The sequence below is a fragment of the Thalassophryne amazonica genome, chromosome 4, assembly GCF_902500255.1.
Source record: "Thalassophryne amazonica chromosome 4, fThaAma1.1, whole genome shotgun sequence".
Lineage (NCBI taxonomy): Eukaryota > Metazoa > Chordata > Actinopteri > Batrachoidiformes > Batrachoididae > Thalassophryne > Thalassophryne amazonica.
The window spans coordinates 61,045,355-61,057,817 of record NC_047106.1 but is presented as its reverse complement, the minus strand read 5'-3'; the positions used below and the strand labels follow the sequence as shown (position 1 = coordinate 61,057,817).

Sequence of the window (12,463 nt, the reverse complement as noted above, 5' to 3'; positions counted from 1 at the left end):
CCCAAGGGCCCTTAGTGATTTTCCAGTCAGGTGGGGATTTGAAACCATGATCTTCTGGACTCAAGCCCAACACCTTAACCACTAGACCATCACCTCCCCCATCATCTATTTTACCTTTATTTTTTTATTTCTTTTAATTATTGTTTAATAATATATTTTAGCAATATTTATTTGTATATATTTTCTTGTTATTTCTTGATACTTGTTAATTCTTTTCTTGTTATGTTATTTTTAAATAGTATTGTGTAAACTCGTGTATTTTTAAAAGTGATGTGGTGCTAGGTGCGGGAGGTTTTTTCATGATCCAATGAAATAAACTTCAAAAAAGTGATCTATGGGTAAACGTTCATCAAATGCAATATCAGGAAAATGAAAGTTTTGAAAAAAGTTTTGTAGTCATAACCCTACTCTCCATTCTTTGTAGGTGGGATATATATATATATATATATATATATATATATATATATATATATATATATATATATATATATATATATAAATGGTAAATGGAGTGGGTGTTTCACAAAACTGTGAAATTGTTTATGAGTTTTTTGTTTGTTTTTTAAGTATGTGTGTTTGCCAAATAAACTCATTCATTCATTCATTCAAACAGTGACATTCAAGTAAGCCTTCAGTGAGCATTATTACCTGCTGGGTGAAATGATTAAATTAAATGATTTCCTGCTTTTATTTTGAAACATAAATGGCAAACTGTCAGGTGATCAGATCCTGGACGACGTCTGACAGAAAGGACAGTCCCCGTGCACACACTCTGTGCAGCAGTTTGCTGTCTGTGGAGGAGCTTGTCAGTTACAGACCGTGTTAGGTTGAATGTTTGAACTGGTTATCATGGCAGTCAGAATATGTGGCTACATTGTTCTTGCACTCTTTGCTTCTATTCAGTGCTTAGGTGAGTACAGTCTGCCAGAGTCAAACACCTTCTTATGCATCTGGTGACACACTAATACCATCCAAAAATGTTGAGATTTTCAATTTTCATTTTAATTCTGATCATTTTGTGTAATGCATCTAAAGTTGTTCTGTTTTTTAATGGTTTGAAGATGAAAACCTGCGCTTTGCTTCCTACTATGGTGATCACATGGTGCTGCAGAGGTCTCCAGAGCGTGCAGTGTTGTGGGGCTATGGACCTGAGAGTGCACAGGTCACAGTATCCTTGTCAGGTCCTGTAAATCAGAAAAACTCCATGGCTAATGTGACAAATGGTGAGGACAACTTCGGAATGTGGTTCCAAACTATGTTTTTGCAAATGCATTTTAGTCTCACTGCTCAGATCTGATACAGCGTGTACTTTGTAGTTTCTGTTGTCATTATGATTTAAAAAGAGTAAACACAGTTTGACAATAAATTACTTCACACAACCACTAACCATGAGTGAAAAAAAAGTTTTTGTGTTATCATCCATATTCTCTGAAAAATAATAATAATAATAATACATTTTATTTGTATAGCGCTTTTCTGGACACTCAAAGACGCTTTACAAACCACAAGAAAAAGATAAAAACGCTAAGAAAAAAACACATTAAAAATCAGGGCTGTACATTAAAAGCTAACTTAAACAGGTGGGTTTTGAGTTCTTTCTTGAAGGAGGGGAGGTCGGGGCAAGCACGGAGTGGTTGGGGCAGAGAGTTCCAGAGGGTAGGGGCAGCGATGGAGAAGGCTCTGTCTTCCCAGGTTCGGAGCCTGGTCCTACAGGGAAAGGACAAAAGGTTTGTGTCGGAGGAGCGGAGAGAGCGTGATGGAGTGTGGCGGTGGAGGAGGTCAGTGAGATATGTGGGGGCCAGGTTATGGAGGGCTTTGAAAGTGATCAGGAAGATTTTGAAGTGAATGCGTTGAGTGATGGGGAGCCAGTGGAGGTTTTGTAGGACGGGGTTGATGTGTTCTCGAGTGCGGGTGTGGGTGAGGAGACGGGCAGCAGAGTTTTGTATATACTGTAGTTTTTGAGTATTTTGGAAGGTAAACCATAGAGGATGCTATTGCAATAGTCGATTCTGGATGTGATAAAAGCATGTATAAGGGTTTCAGCAGCGGAGAAAGTGAGGGATGAACGGAGACGTGCGATATTTTTCAAGTGGAAGAATGCAGTCCGGGTTATTTGTTTAATGTGTGGGTCAAATGAGAGGGTGGGGTCGAGAAGGATTCCAAGATTGCGGACAAGGGGGGATGGAGTGAGTGTAGTGTTGTCAAAACAGAGTGAAAAATGGGTTGATTTTGTGATGTTTTTAGGGCCGATGATGATGATGTCTGTTTTGTCAGTGTTTAATTTCAAGAAATTGTGTTGCATCCAAGTTTTTAACTCAGACAGGCAGTGGGTGAGGGTGGAGTGAATGTTAGGGTTTATGGATGTGGTGGAAATGTAAAGCTGTATGTCATCAGCATAACAGTGGAAGTGGAGACCATGATGACGGATGATACTTCCGAGAGGGAGGATGTAGAGAATGAAGAGGAGAGGACCAAGTACCGAACCCTGGGGAACACCTTGAGATAGGGGGGCTATGGAGGAAGAGCAGCGGTTAACGTGGATGAACTGTTGCCGGTTTGTGAGGTATGATTGAAGCCAGGAGAGGGCGGAGCCGGTGATGTTGAGGGAGGTCTTGAGGCGAGACAGGAGGATGGAGTGGCTGATGGTGTCAAAGGCAGTGGTGAGGTCCAGGAGAATGAGAATATTGAGATGGCCGGAGTCAGAGGAGAGGAGGAGATCATTGGTGACTTTGAGAAGAGCTGTTTCAGTACTGTGTTTTGGACGGAAGCCGGATTGGAAAGGTTCAAATAGACTAACGGAACTGAGGTAGGTTTGGAGCTGATCAGCAATGAACCGTTCTAGGATTTTAGACAGAAAGAGAAGGTTGGATATGGGCCGAAAATTGATTAAGTTGTCGGGGTCAAAAATGGCCAATAAAAAATGCCCAATAAATCAAAAACTGTGCCAGCGTATGTAAAAGTATGAGCACAACTCATTACCCCATCCCCGTAGAGACGGTGCCTGCTCCCAGACCACCAATAACCAGCAAAAATCTATTTAAGCATAAAAATTCAAAAAGAAAAAATAATATAGCACCTTCAACTGCACCACAGACTAAAACAGTTAAATGTGGTCTATTAAACATTAGGTCTCTCTCTTCCCTGTTAGTAAATGATATAATAATTGATCAACATATTGATTTATTCTGCCTTACAGAAACCTGGTTACAGCAGGATGAATATGTTAGTTTAAATGAGTCAACACCCCCGAGTCACACTAACTGCCAGAATGCTCGTAGCACGGGCCGAGGCAGAGGATTAGCAGCAATCTTCCATTCCAGCTTATTAATTAATCAAAAACCCAGACAGAGCTTTAACTCATTTGAAAACTTGACTCTTAGTCTTGTCCATCCAAATTGGAAGTCCCAAAAACCAGTTTTATTTGTTATTATCTATCGTCCACCTGGTCGTTACTGTGAGTTTCTCTGTGAATTTTCAGACCTTTTGTCTGACTTAGTGCTTAGCTCAGATAAGATAATTATAGTGGGCGATTTTAACATCCACACAGATGCTGAGAATGACAGCCTCAACACTGCATTTAATCTATTATTAGACTCAGTTGGCTTTGCTCAAAATGTAAATGAGTCCACCCACCACTTTAATCATATCTTAGATCTTGTTCTGACTTATGGTATGGAAATTGAAGACTTAACAGTATTCCCTGAAAACTCCCTTCTGTCTGATCATTTCTTAATAACATTTACATTTACTCTGATGGACTACCCAGCAGTGGGGAATAAGTTTCATTACACTAGAAGTCTTTCAGAAAGAACTGTAACTAGGTTTAAGGATATGATTCCTTCTCTAGTGCCATATACCAACACAGTGCAGAGTAGCTACCTAAACTCTGTAAGTGAGATAGAGTATCTCATCAATAGTTTTACATCCTCATTGAGCACAACTTTGGATGCTGTAGCTCCTCTGAAAAAGAGAGCTTTAAATCAGAAGTGCCTGACTCTGTGGTATAACTCACAAACTCGCAGCTTAAAGCAGATAACCCGTAAGTTGGAGAGGAAATGGCGTCTCACTAATTTAGAAGATCTTCACTTAGCCTGGAAAAAGAGTCTGTTGCTCTATAAAAAAGCCCTCCGTAAAGCTAGGACATCTTACTACTCATCACTAATTGAAGAAAATAAGAACAACCCCAGGTTTCTTTTCAGCACTGTAGCCAGGCTGACAAAGAGTCAGAGCTCTATTGAGCCGAGTATTCCTTTAACTTTAACTAGTAATGACTTCATGACTTTCTTTGCTAATAAAATTTTAACTATTAGAGGAAAATATTACTCATAACCATCCCAAAGATGTATCGTTATCTTTGGCTGCTTTCAGTGATGCCGGTATTTGGTTAGACTCTTTCTCTCCGATTGTTCTGTCTGAGTTATTTTCATTAGTTACTTCATCCAAACCATCAACATGTCTATTAGACCCCATTCCTACCAGGCTGCTCAAGGAAGCCCTACCATTATTTAATGCTTCGATCTTAAATATGATCAATCTATCTTTATTAGTTGGCTATGTACCACAGGCTTTTAAGGTGGCAGTAATTAAACCATTACTTAAAAAGCCATCACTTGACCCAGCTATCTTAGCTAATTATAGGCCAATCTCCAACCTTCCTTTTCTCTCAAAAATTCTTGAAAGGGTAGTTGTAAAACAGCTAACTGATCATCTGCAGATCAGGTCTATTTGAAGAGTTTCAGTCAGGTTTTAGAATTCATCATAGTACAGAAACAGCATTAGTGAAGGTTACAAATGATCTTCTTATGGCCTCAGACAGTGGACTCATCTCTATGCTTGTTCTGTTAGACCTCAGTGCTGCTTTTGATACTGTTGACCATAAAATTTTATTACAGAGATTAGAGCATGCCATAGGTATTAAAGGCACTGCGCTGCGGTGGTTTGATTCATATTTATCTAATAGATTACAATTTGTTCATGTAAATGGGGAATCTTCTTCACAGACTAAGGTTAATTATGGAGTTCCACAAGGTTCTGTGCTAGGACCAATTTTATTCACTTTATACATGCTTCCCTTAGGCAGTATTATTAGACAGCATTGCTTAAATTTTCATTGTTACGCAGATGATACCCAGGTTTATCTATCCATGAAGCCAGAGGACACACACCAATTAGCTAAACTGCAGGATTGTCTTACAGACATAAAGACATGGATGACCTCTAATTTCCTGCTTTTAAACTCAGATAAAACTGAAGTTATTGTACTTGGCCCCACAAATCTTAGAAACATGGTGTCTAACCAGATCCCTACTCTGGATGACATTACCCTGACCTCTAGTAATACTGTGAGAAATCTTGGAGTCATTTTTGATCAGGATATGTCATTCAATGTGCATATTAAACAAATATGTAGGACTGCTTTTTTTGCATTTACGCAATATCTCTAAAATTAGAATGGTCTTGTCTCAGAGTGATGCTGAAAAACTAATTCATGCATTTATTTCCTCTATTATCAGGTTGTCCTAAAAGTTCCCTGAAAAGCCTTCAGTTAATTCAAAATGCTGCAGCTAGAGTACTAACGGGGACTAGAAGGAGAGAGCATATCTCACCCATATTGGCTTCTCTTCATTGGCTTCCTGTTAATTCTAGAATAGAATTTAAAATTCTTCTTCTTACTTATAAGGTTTTGAATAATCAGGTCCCATCTTATCTTAGGGACCTCATAGTACCATACCACCCCAATAGAGCGCTTCGCTCTCAGACTGCAGGCTTACTTGTAGTTCCTAGGGTTTGTAAGAGTAGAATGGGAGGCAGAGCCTTCAGCTTTCAGGCTCCTCTCCTGTGGAACCAGCTCCCAATTCAGATCAGGGAGACAGACACCCTCTCTACTTTTAAGATTAGGCTTAAAACTTTCCTTTTTGCTAAAGCTTATAGTTAGGGCTGGATCAGGTGACCCTGAACCATCCCTTAGTTATGCTGCTATAGACTTAGACTGCTGGGGGGTTCCCATGATGCACTGAGTGTTTCTTTCTCCTTTTGCTCTGTATGCACCACTCTGCATTTAATCATTAGTGATTGATCTCTGCTCCCCTCCACAGCATGTCTTTTTCCTGGTTCTCTCCCTCAGCCCCAACCAGTCCCAGTAGAAGACTGCCCCTCCCTGAGCCTGGTTCTGCTGGAGGTTTCTTCCTGTTAAAAGGGAGTTTTTCCTTCCCACTGTCGCCAAGTGCTTGCTCACAGGGGGTCGTTTTGACCGTTGGGGTTTTTACGTAATTATTGTATGGCCTTGCCTTACAATATAAAGCGCCTTGGGGCAACTGTTTGTTGTGATTTGGCGCTATATAAATAAAATTGATTGATTGATTGACAACTGTATATGTATTATTATATATGTGCACTTTCAGCCTTCAACAATAAACAGAAGTCGTTCAGGATAGTAGAGGCTCTAAGCCACAAAATATGGCCGAATCGTTCACTTTGTGATAGAAGCACCAAATTTGGCTTAAATGTAGTTTATTATATGCCCTTTCAAAATAGTAACAGTTCCATGAAATATCTGAAGGAGAACTGGGGGAAATCTAACCCTCAACTGATATACCCAAAGATATAAAAAGTGACAGATTTTTCCTTAATTTGGTGGAATGCATCCAACTAAACTTAATTTTAGGAATCCTTACAAATAGATTTGGACATTTTTTGTGATATGTGTATGGAAATCATAAGTAATTGCATCTCACCAACAAAAAAGGAGAACTGGGGTCAAATATAATGAAGGTAATATGCTTATTTTCACACACATATGCCAAAACAGATTATTCACTAGCATCAAGTAAGTTCAGACATAATTTTATAATAGTTGTTTTAAAATAGATATTTGATCAAAAAGCATTTATTTTTTAATCCCCCAATGTTATATCATTATTAGTTACAGAACCACAGAAAAGTAATGACAAACTAATAGGTAATAACATTGTTTTATTCATAAAAAGACACCCTTGTATGTTTTTACAGAATGTATGACTTGTGTTTTACTTATAGTATTATCATTCTTTTTAACTAATGGTTTATGGTGCAAATTTTGACTTTAAAGTAACATTTATATAACTGTTACAGTATAACATAAAATAGACATACTTTATTTCTGAAATATTAGATTTTTTTTTTTGTTTGCAATAGTCATCAATAGTTTTTCTGTCTAAATAAGTAAATGCTAGAAACATAAAGACGTTTTTATCAGTTTTACTCTTGGTGTACAGAAGTTTCAAGTCACTTTGAAATTACTTACTGGGCATATGAGTTTATGTGATGTTTCTACTTTTTGGCAAATAAAACACAGTGTCCAATCTGTTACATCTGCAGTTGCTTCTGATTCGCTCACTTGAGATGCCATATTGATAAGTACACAAATATAAGCACAGGTTTGACAATGTCATATAAAAGCAACCTAATGACTATATACACAAGCAATGTATGCAAGCTATATTCAATTATGTGCCCCTACCCATTTTTTTCAAATTATACAAAGGCTATATATGCAAGCTATGTACAACAAAATGCCACTACTGTTATATGGCTGGGGGGGCCTGGCTGCCGGTTTGTTTGTCTTTTGGTTTCCTCCCAGGTGGCGTGCATTTGGGACTGAGTGGCTGTGTTGCTGAGGCTGTCAGGACCTCACCCTGATCACCTGCGACTCGTCAGGACTCACAGCTGTGGTGCATCTGGATGGATTGGAACATGTTGGCATTTAAGACTGGAGTGCACAGTGTGTATTTGCCAGAGACTCGACCTTGTGACCAGACGGGTGAGATCGTCGTCTCGGGAGCCATCTCATCAGCAGCGGATGCTGAGAACGTCCAGGTTTGATGCACAGTCTGTGAAAGAGGAGGGGGTGAGGTCTCACGCTCGTCAGCACACTTCCTGAGGTACGTTAGATTTTGTGACTAACAGTTATACAGTCAGTAAATGTGGTGTCCCTCACACCTTATTGTATTGAGCTGTTTGTTAGTCATGTATCAGCTTCCACTGCAGTGGAGTTTTGTGAACTGGATGTTCCATGCCTGCAGGTTAGGAAGCTGATCAGTAATCAAGCCAGGAAGTGTTTGCTGTTTGTACACCTTTAAGTGTTCTGTGTGTAGAGTGTGGACTCACATAATGGTTCCTTCTTTCACAGACTCGGTTGTTGCGGCCACCTGGGGGGTGTCGGCGGGGTCCTTGGGTCCGAAACAGCTTCTGGCTCTGGACCGTTAGCGCTGCTGGGAGCGCACCACGCCAGGCCGCGCCTTTTTGTTATTATATTTTCACTGTTATGTATTAAATTCAGTTAGCCTTTGTACCGTGCTCTGCTTATTTCATACTGGGTCCTTCAAACGCTGGTCGGTTCTCCGAGCTGCGTCCGACACATAACAGTAGTCTCTGGCCAAACATCACGGACCCAGCAGTAGCAGAGACGGTGACGCGCCGGGAAGGCGGCAGCAGACGTTCAGTGGTTATCCGGATCAGTTGCGGGGCTCTCCGCCCGGAAGGTGCGTGTTTGAGAACCCATTACTGGATACTGATTTGTGCTCTCTTGCAGCCGTGTTCCTGTGTTGTGCCTTATCCGTGGGTCGTGGTGGAGTGTGACTGGCGACGGCTTCGCGTCACACTCCGACCGGATAAGAGGTTTAAACGGGAGCTGCAAGAGTGCGTTTGTAATGGGTTCACGCGCACGGCGGAGCTCTGTTAGCACGGGTCGCTGGGCTTCCTGTGTTACAGTCGTAGCCCCGTTTCCCCGGACAAAGGTGACTACTGCGTCTGTTGTATCAGCTCCGGCGTTATTTAGTTGAGCACATTTTGGTTGTGTGTTGCACACAGCTGCGCACATAAGAGCAGCTCGTTTGTTTTTTCTGTCGCCAAAGGGGTTTTTTCATTTTTTGCACTCTGGCTCCCCCTTGTGGTGACTGAATCACATTACCGTCAAGCTCTTGAGTAGGAACAGGTGTGTTCCATTTGGTTGAGCTTGACGGTATAACTCACTGATTTGTTTTGTGTTAGTTCATTTTGTGTGGGTGTTGTTTGAGTTGGTTTTTGTGTGGGATTTTATTTTTTTGTTGTCCACTATTTGTCTGGGGGTGTGACCCTGTAGCCTTTGCAAAAAAAAAAAAAAAAACACAAACAGGGACCCAAACAACTGTGTGTTGGTCTGTTTGTTTTTTCTTTTGTTTCTTTTTGTTTCACATCCCCAGGGTTGGATGGAACGGTCCCCTGGGGGGGTGATGGGGTTGGTACTTGGGTTGTTTTTTCTTTTTGTTATGCCCTCTCTTCTCCTCTGACTCCAGCCGGGTGTGCCGTAGTGTCGGCATTGCTGGAGGGGTGCAGTTAGGTTGTGCTGGGCGTTTCCCAGGTGGCCTCTGCACCCGGGAGGGGAGGGGGGGGGGGTTTGGGGTATTTTTTTTTTTTTTTCCCCCTCCCAGTTTCCGCCCTCAGGGTTTGACTGTGGTGTCCTCTGGGGGGGAAAGGGCGTTGGGTCCATCTAGCCGTGGACGGCCGGGGCTGGGTCCATTAGTCATGCGGGGAGGCGTCTCCTGGGGTTGACGAGTGGTCCTCTGGGAGGCGCTGGTAGTCCCCGTGGGTGATGTTGGATCCCAGAGGGACCTCGGCCGTGGTTATTCCTCCTGGAGCTGGCGGGTGGCCCTCTGGGGGGTGTTGGTCCCTACGTGTCGTTTGGGGGGGAGGAGGGGGGGTATTTTGGCATTTTTGTTTGTGGGCTCAAATTTGGGTTGTTTTTCTTTTCTCCCCTTCCCTAGGGTTTGATGGAACGGTCCTCTGGGGGGGGGGGGGGGGTGTTTTAGTATTTTTGTTTGTAGGCTTGGGTTGGGTTGTTTTTCCTTTCTCCCCTTCCCTGGGGTTTGATGGGACAGTCCCCTGGGGAGGGGGGGGGGTGTTTTGGTTGTTTTGTTTTATGACTAATCACACATGTTTGGTTAAAGGCTGACCGCACAGGTGTAGGAACTCCTGGCCACACCTGTGCTAAGACTGTCAGAAACAAGGGCAAAGATGCAGCCAGTTCAACCAGTCTGTTGGAGGATGAACGCAGACGTGGTTTCCAGCCATGGTCCCTGGAGGGGGGTGTTTCTCCTGGGCCAGGTGTGTGTGGTCGCCAGGAGGCTTCCCGTGAGGGTGGGGTACTGTTATATGGCTGGGGGGGCCTGGCTGCCGGTTTGTTTGTCTTTTGGTTTCCTCCCAGGTGGCGTGCATTTGGGACTGAGTGGCTGTGTTGCTGAGGCTGTCAGGACCTCACCCTGATCACCTGCGACTCGTCAGGACTCACAGCTGTGGTGCATCTGGATGGATTGGAACATGTTGGCATTTAAGACTGGAGTGCACAGTGTGTATTTGCCAGAGACTCGACCTTGTGACCAGACGGGTGAGATCGTCGTCTCGGGAGCCATCTCATCAGCAGCGGATGCTGAGAACGTCCAGGTTTGATGCACAGTCTGTGAAAGAGGAGGGGGTGAGGTCTCACGCTCGTCAGCACACTTCCTGAGGTACGTTAGATTTTGTGACTAACAGTTATACAGTCAGTAAATGTGGTGTCCCTCACACCTTATTGTATTGAGCTGTTTGTTAGTCATGTATCAGCTTCCACTGCAGTGGAGTTTTGTGAACTGGATGTTCCATGCCTGCAGGTTAGGAAGCTGATCAGTAATCAAGCCAGGAAGTGTTTGCTGTTTGTACACCTTTAAGTGTTCTGTGTGTAGAGTGTGGACTCACATAATGGTTCCTTCTTTCACAGACTCGGTTGTTGCGGCCACCTGGGGGGTGTCGGCGGGGTCCTTGGGTCCGAAACAGCTTCTGGCTCTGGACCGTTAGCGCTGCTGGGAGCGCACCACGCCAGGCCGCGCCTTTTTGTTATTATATTTTCACTGTTATGTATTAAATTCAGTTAGCCTTTGTACCGTGCTCTGCTTATTTCATACTGGGTCCTTCAAACGCTGGTCGGTTCTCCGAGCTGCGTCCGACACATAACAACTACACTACACTACAAAATGTCAATTGTTATAATATTATAACGTAAAGGAATCTTCCTTGTCCCTCTTCTTGTGTAACACCTGCAAATATCAAAATCAACCATGACTATTTAATATTTTTCCATGCCAATGAAAGACAAATATATTTCCAGGAAGTAATCAGATGAAGGAACTATGTACCATTCATGTACTTACCATCAGGTCAGCAGTATCAAGAAGCAAAGCAAGCAGAATGTGCACAGCTTGAAGTTTTTCCTAGAAATCAAAGAGTTAATAAGTGCCCAACACCATAGCTACAACATATGAATATGACTGTGCATTCTTCTAGTCTACAGTTTTGTTAGCTGGATGCATAGAGATTAAGCAGTGAGCACTTCTGTTGCTGTTCTGATCCTCCTAAGGGTTGCATTTCTGGTCAAGACTGCTTCAGTTGAAGCTGCAATGAAGCATACAAATTAACATTTAGAATACATTAATGACGTTCACAATGCATTTACTTTTGATATAAAATTAGATAGATAAACACTCTGATGGTAAAACCCTTGTTGCAATAAAAATTTTAATAAATTAAATTTTCCACAGTGCCGTCTAGTTAGTATTGAGTTAATGGATGCATAAAAAGAAATAGAATTTTATTTACTTGTCAAGTGTTTTTGATACATGTTTATGTTTGATACATGTTTATTTTGAAGGCATTATGGTCTTTTTTCTGTTGTTTTACAGCCATCTTAAATTTCAGGATTGAAGCCACATGTAGACACCTTTTGAGCTTACCATAATGATCGGCATTCTTGAAAACATGGGCAACGATACCAATGTCATTTCCCCTATAATGACCAGAACTCTTGAAATTAGCTTTCAAGGTTCATTGGCGGCCATATTGAATATGGCTGCTATTTCTTACAATACATTTGATGTACCTTTAATTGTCATCAGTTAGTGTAAGGATACATTACTGTGCTAAACATCAAAAGTGTCAGTAGTAATTGTGTTTGTATTACTTACAAAGTAACACTCATTTTGATTCTGCAATTGTTTTGGCAGCCATATTTGATTTTCAAGATGGCATTGATCACTAATTCTTGCTTATTTTAGGTCATTATATATTATATTGACCAACCTACTAAGCTTGGACACCAAGATTGTCATTACATTTATTATTGAAGCAAAAGTGTTGTAATTTTTTTGCCTGATGGCAGCCATCTTGGATTTTCAAGATGGCCGTCATATGTAGACCATTTTTGATTGCACAAATATGACCACAGAGCCAAAAACCTAGAAAAAGACACCAAGATCATCTTCCTAGCTCCTCTATAACTCCTAAAATGAGCTATTATAACTTTATAGGTGGCCATTTTGAAAAATGGCTGAAATATACTGTTCCAGTCATACGTGACAATGGAACTGTTCCTAAATCTGTTTCTTATATCAAAACAGATCTGTGTGCAAAATTTGGCGCT

At 41.7% G+C, this 12,463-nt stretch overlaps 1 protein-coding gene across 1 annotated transcript in view; it reads left to right on the top strand.

The window, feature by feature from the left end:
• The first annotated feature begins 691 nt into the window (after nucleotides 1–691).
• Nucleotides 692–12,463, top strand: part of siae (sialic acid acetylesterase) — a 51,970-nt gene continuing 40,198 nt past the window's right edge. The window contains exons 1-2 of the mRNA XM_034167982.1: nucleotides 692–910; nucleotides 1,062–1,223. Coding sequence (XP_034023873.1) covers nucleotides 832–910; nucleotides 1,062–1,223 — 241 coding nt within the window. The 5' untranslated portion in view covers nucleotides 692–831. The remainder of the gene's footprint in view (nucleotides 911–1,061; nucleotides 1,224–12,463) is intronic.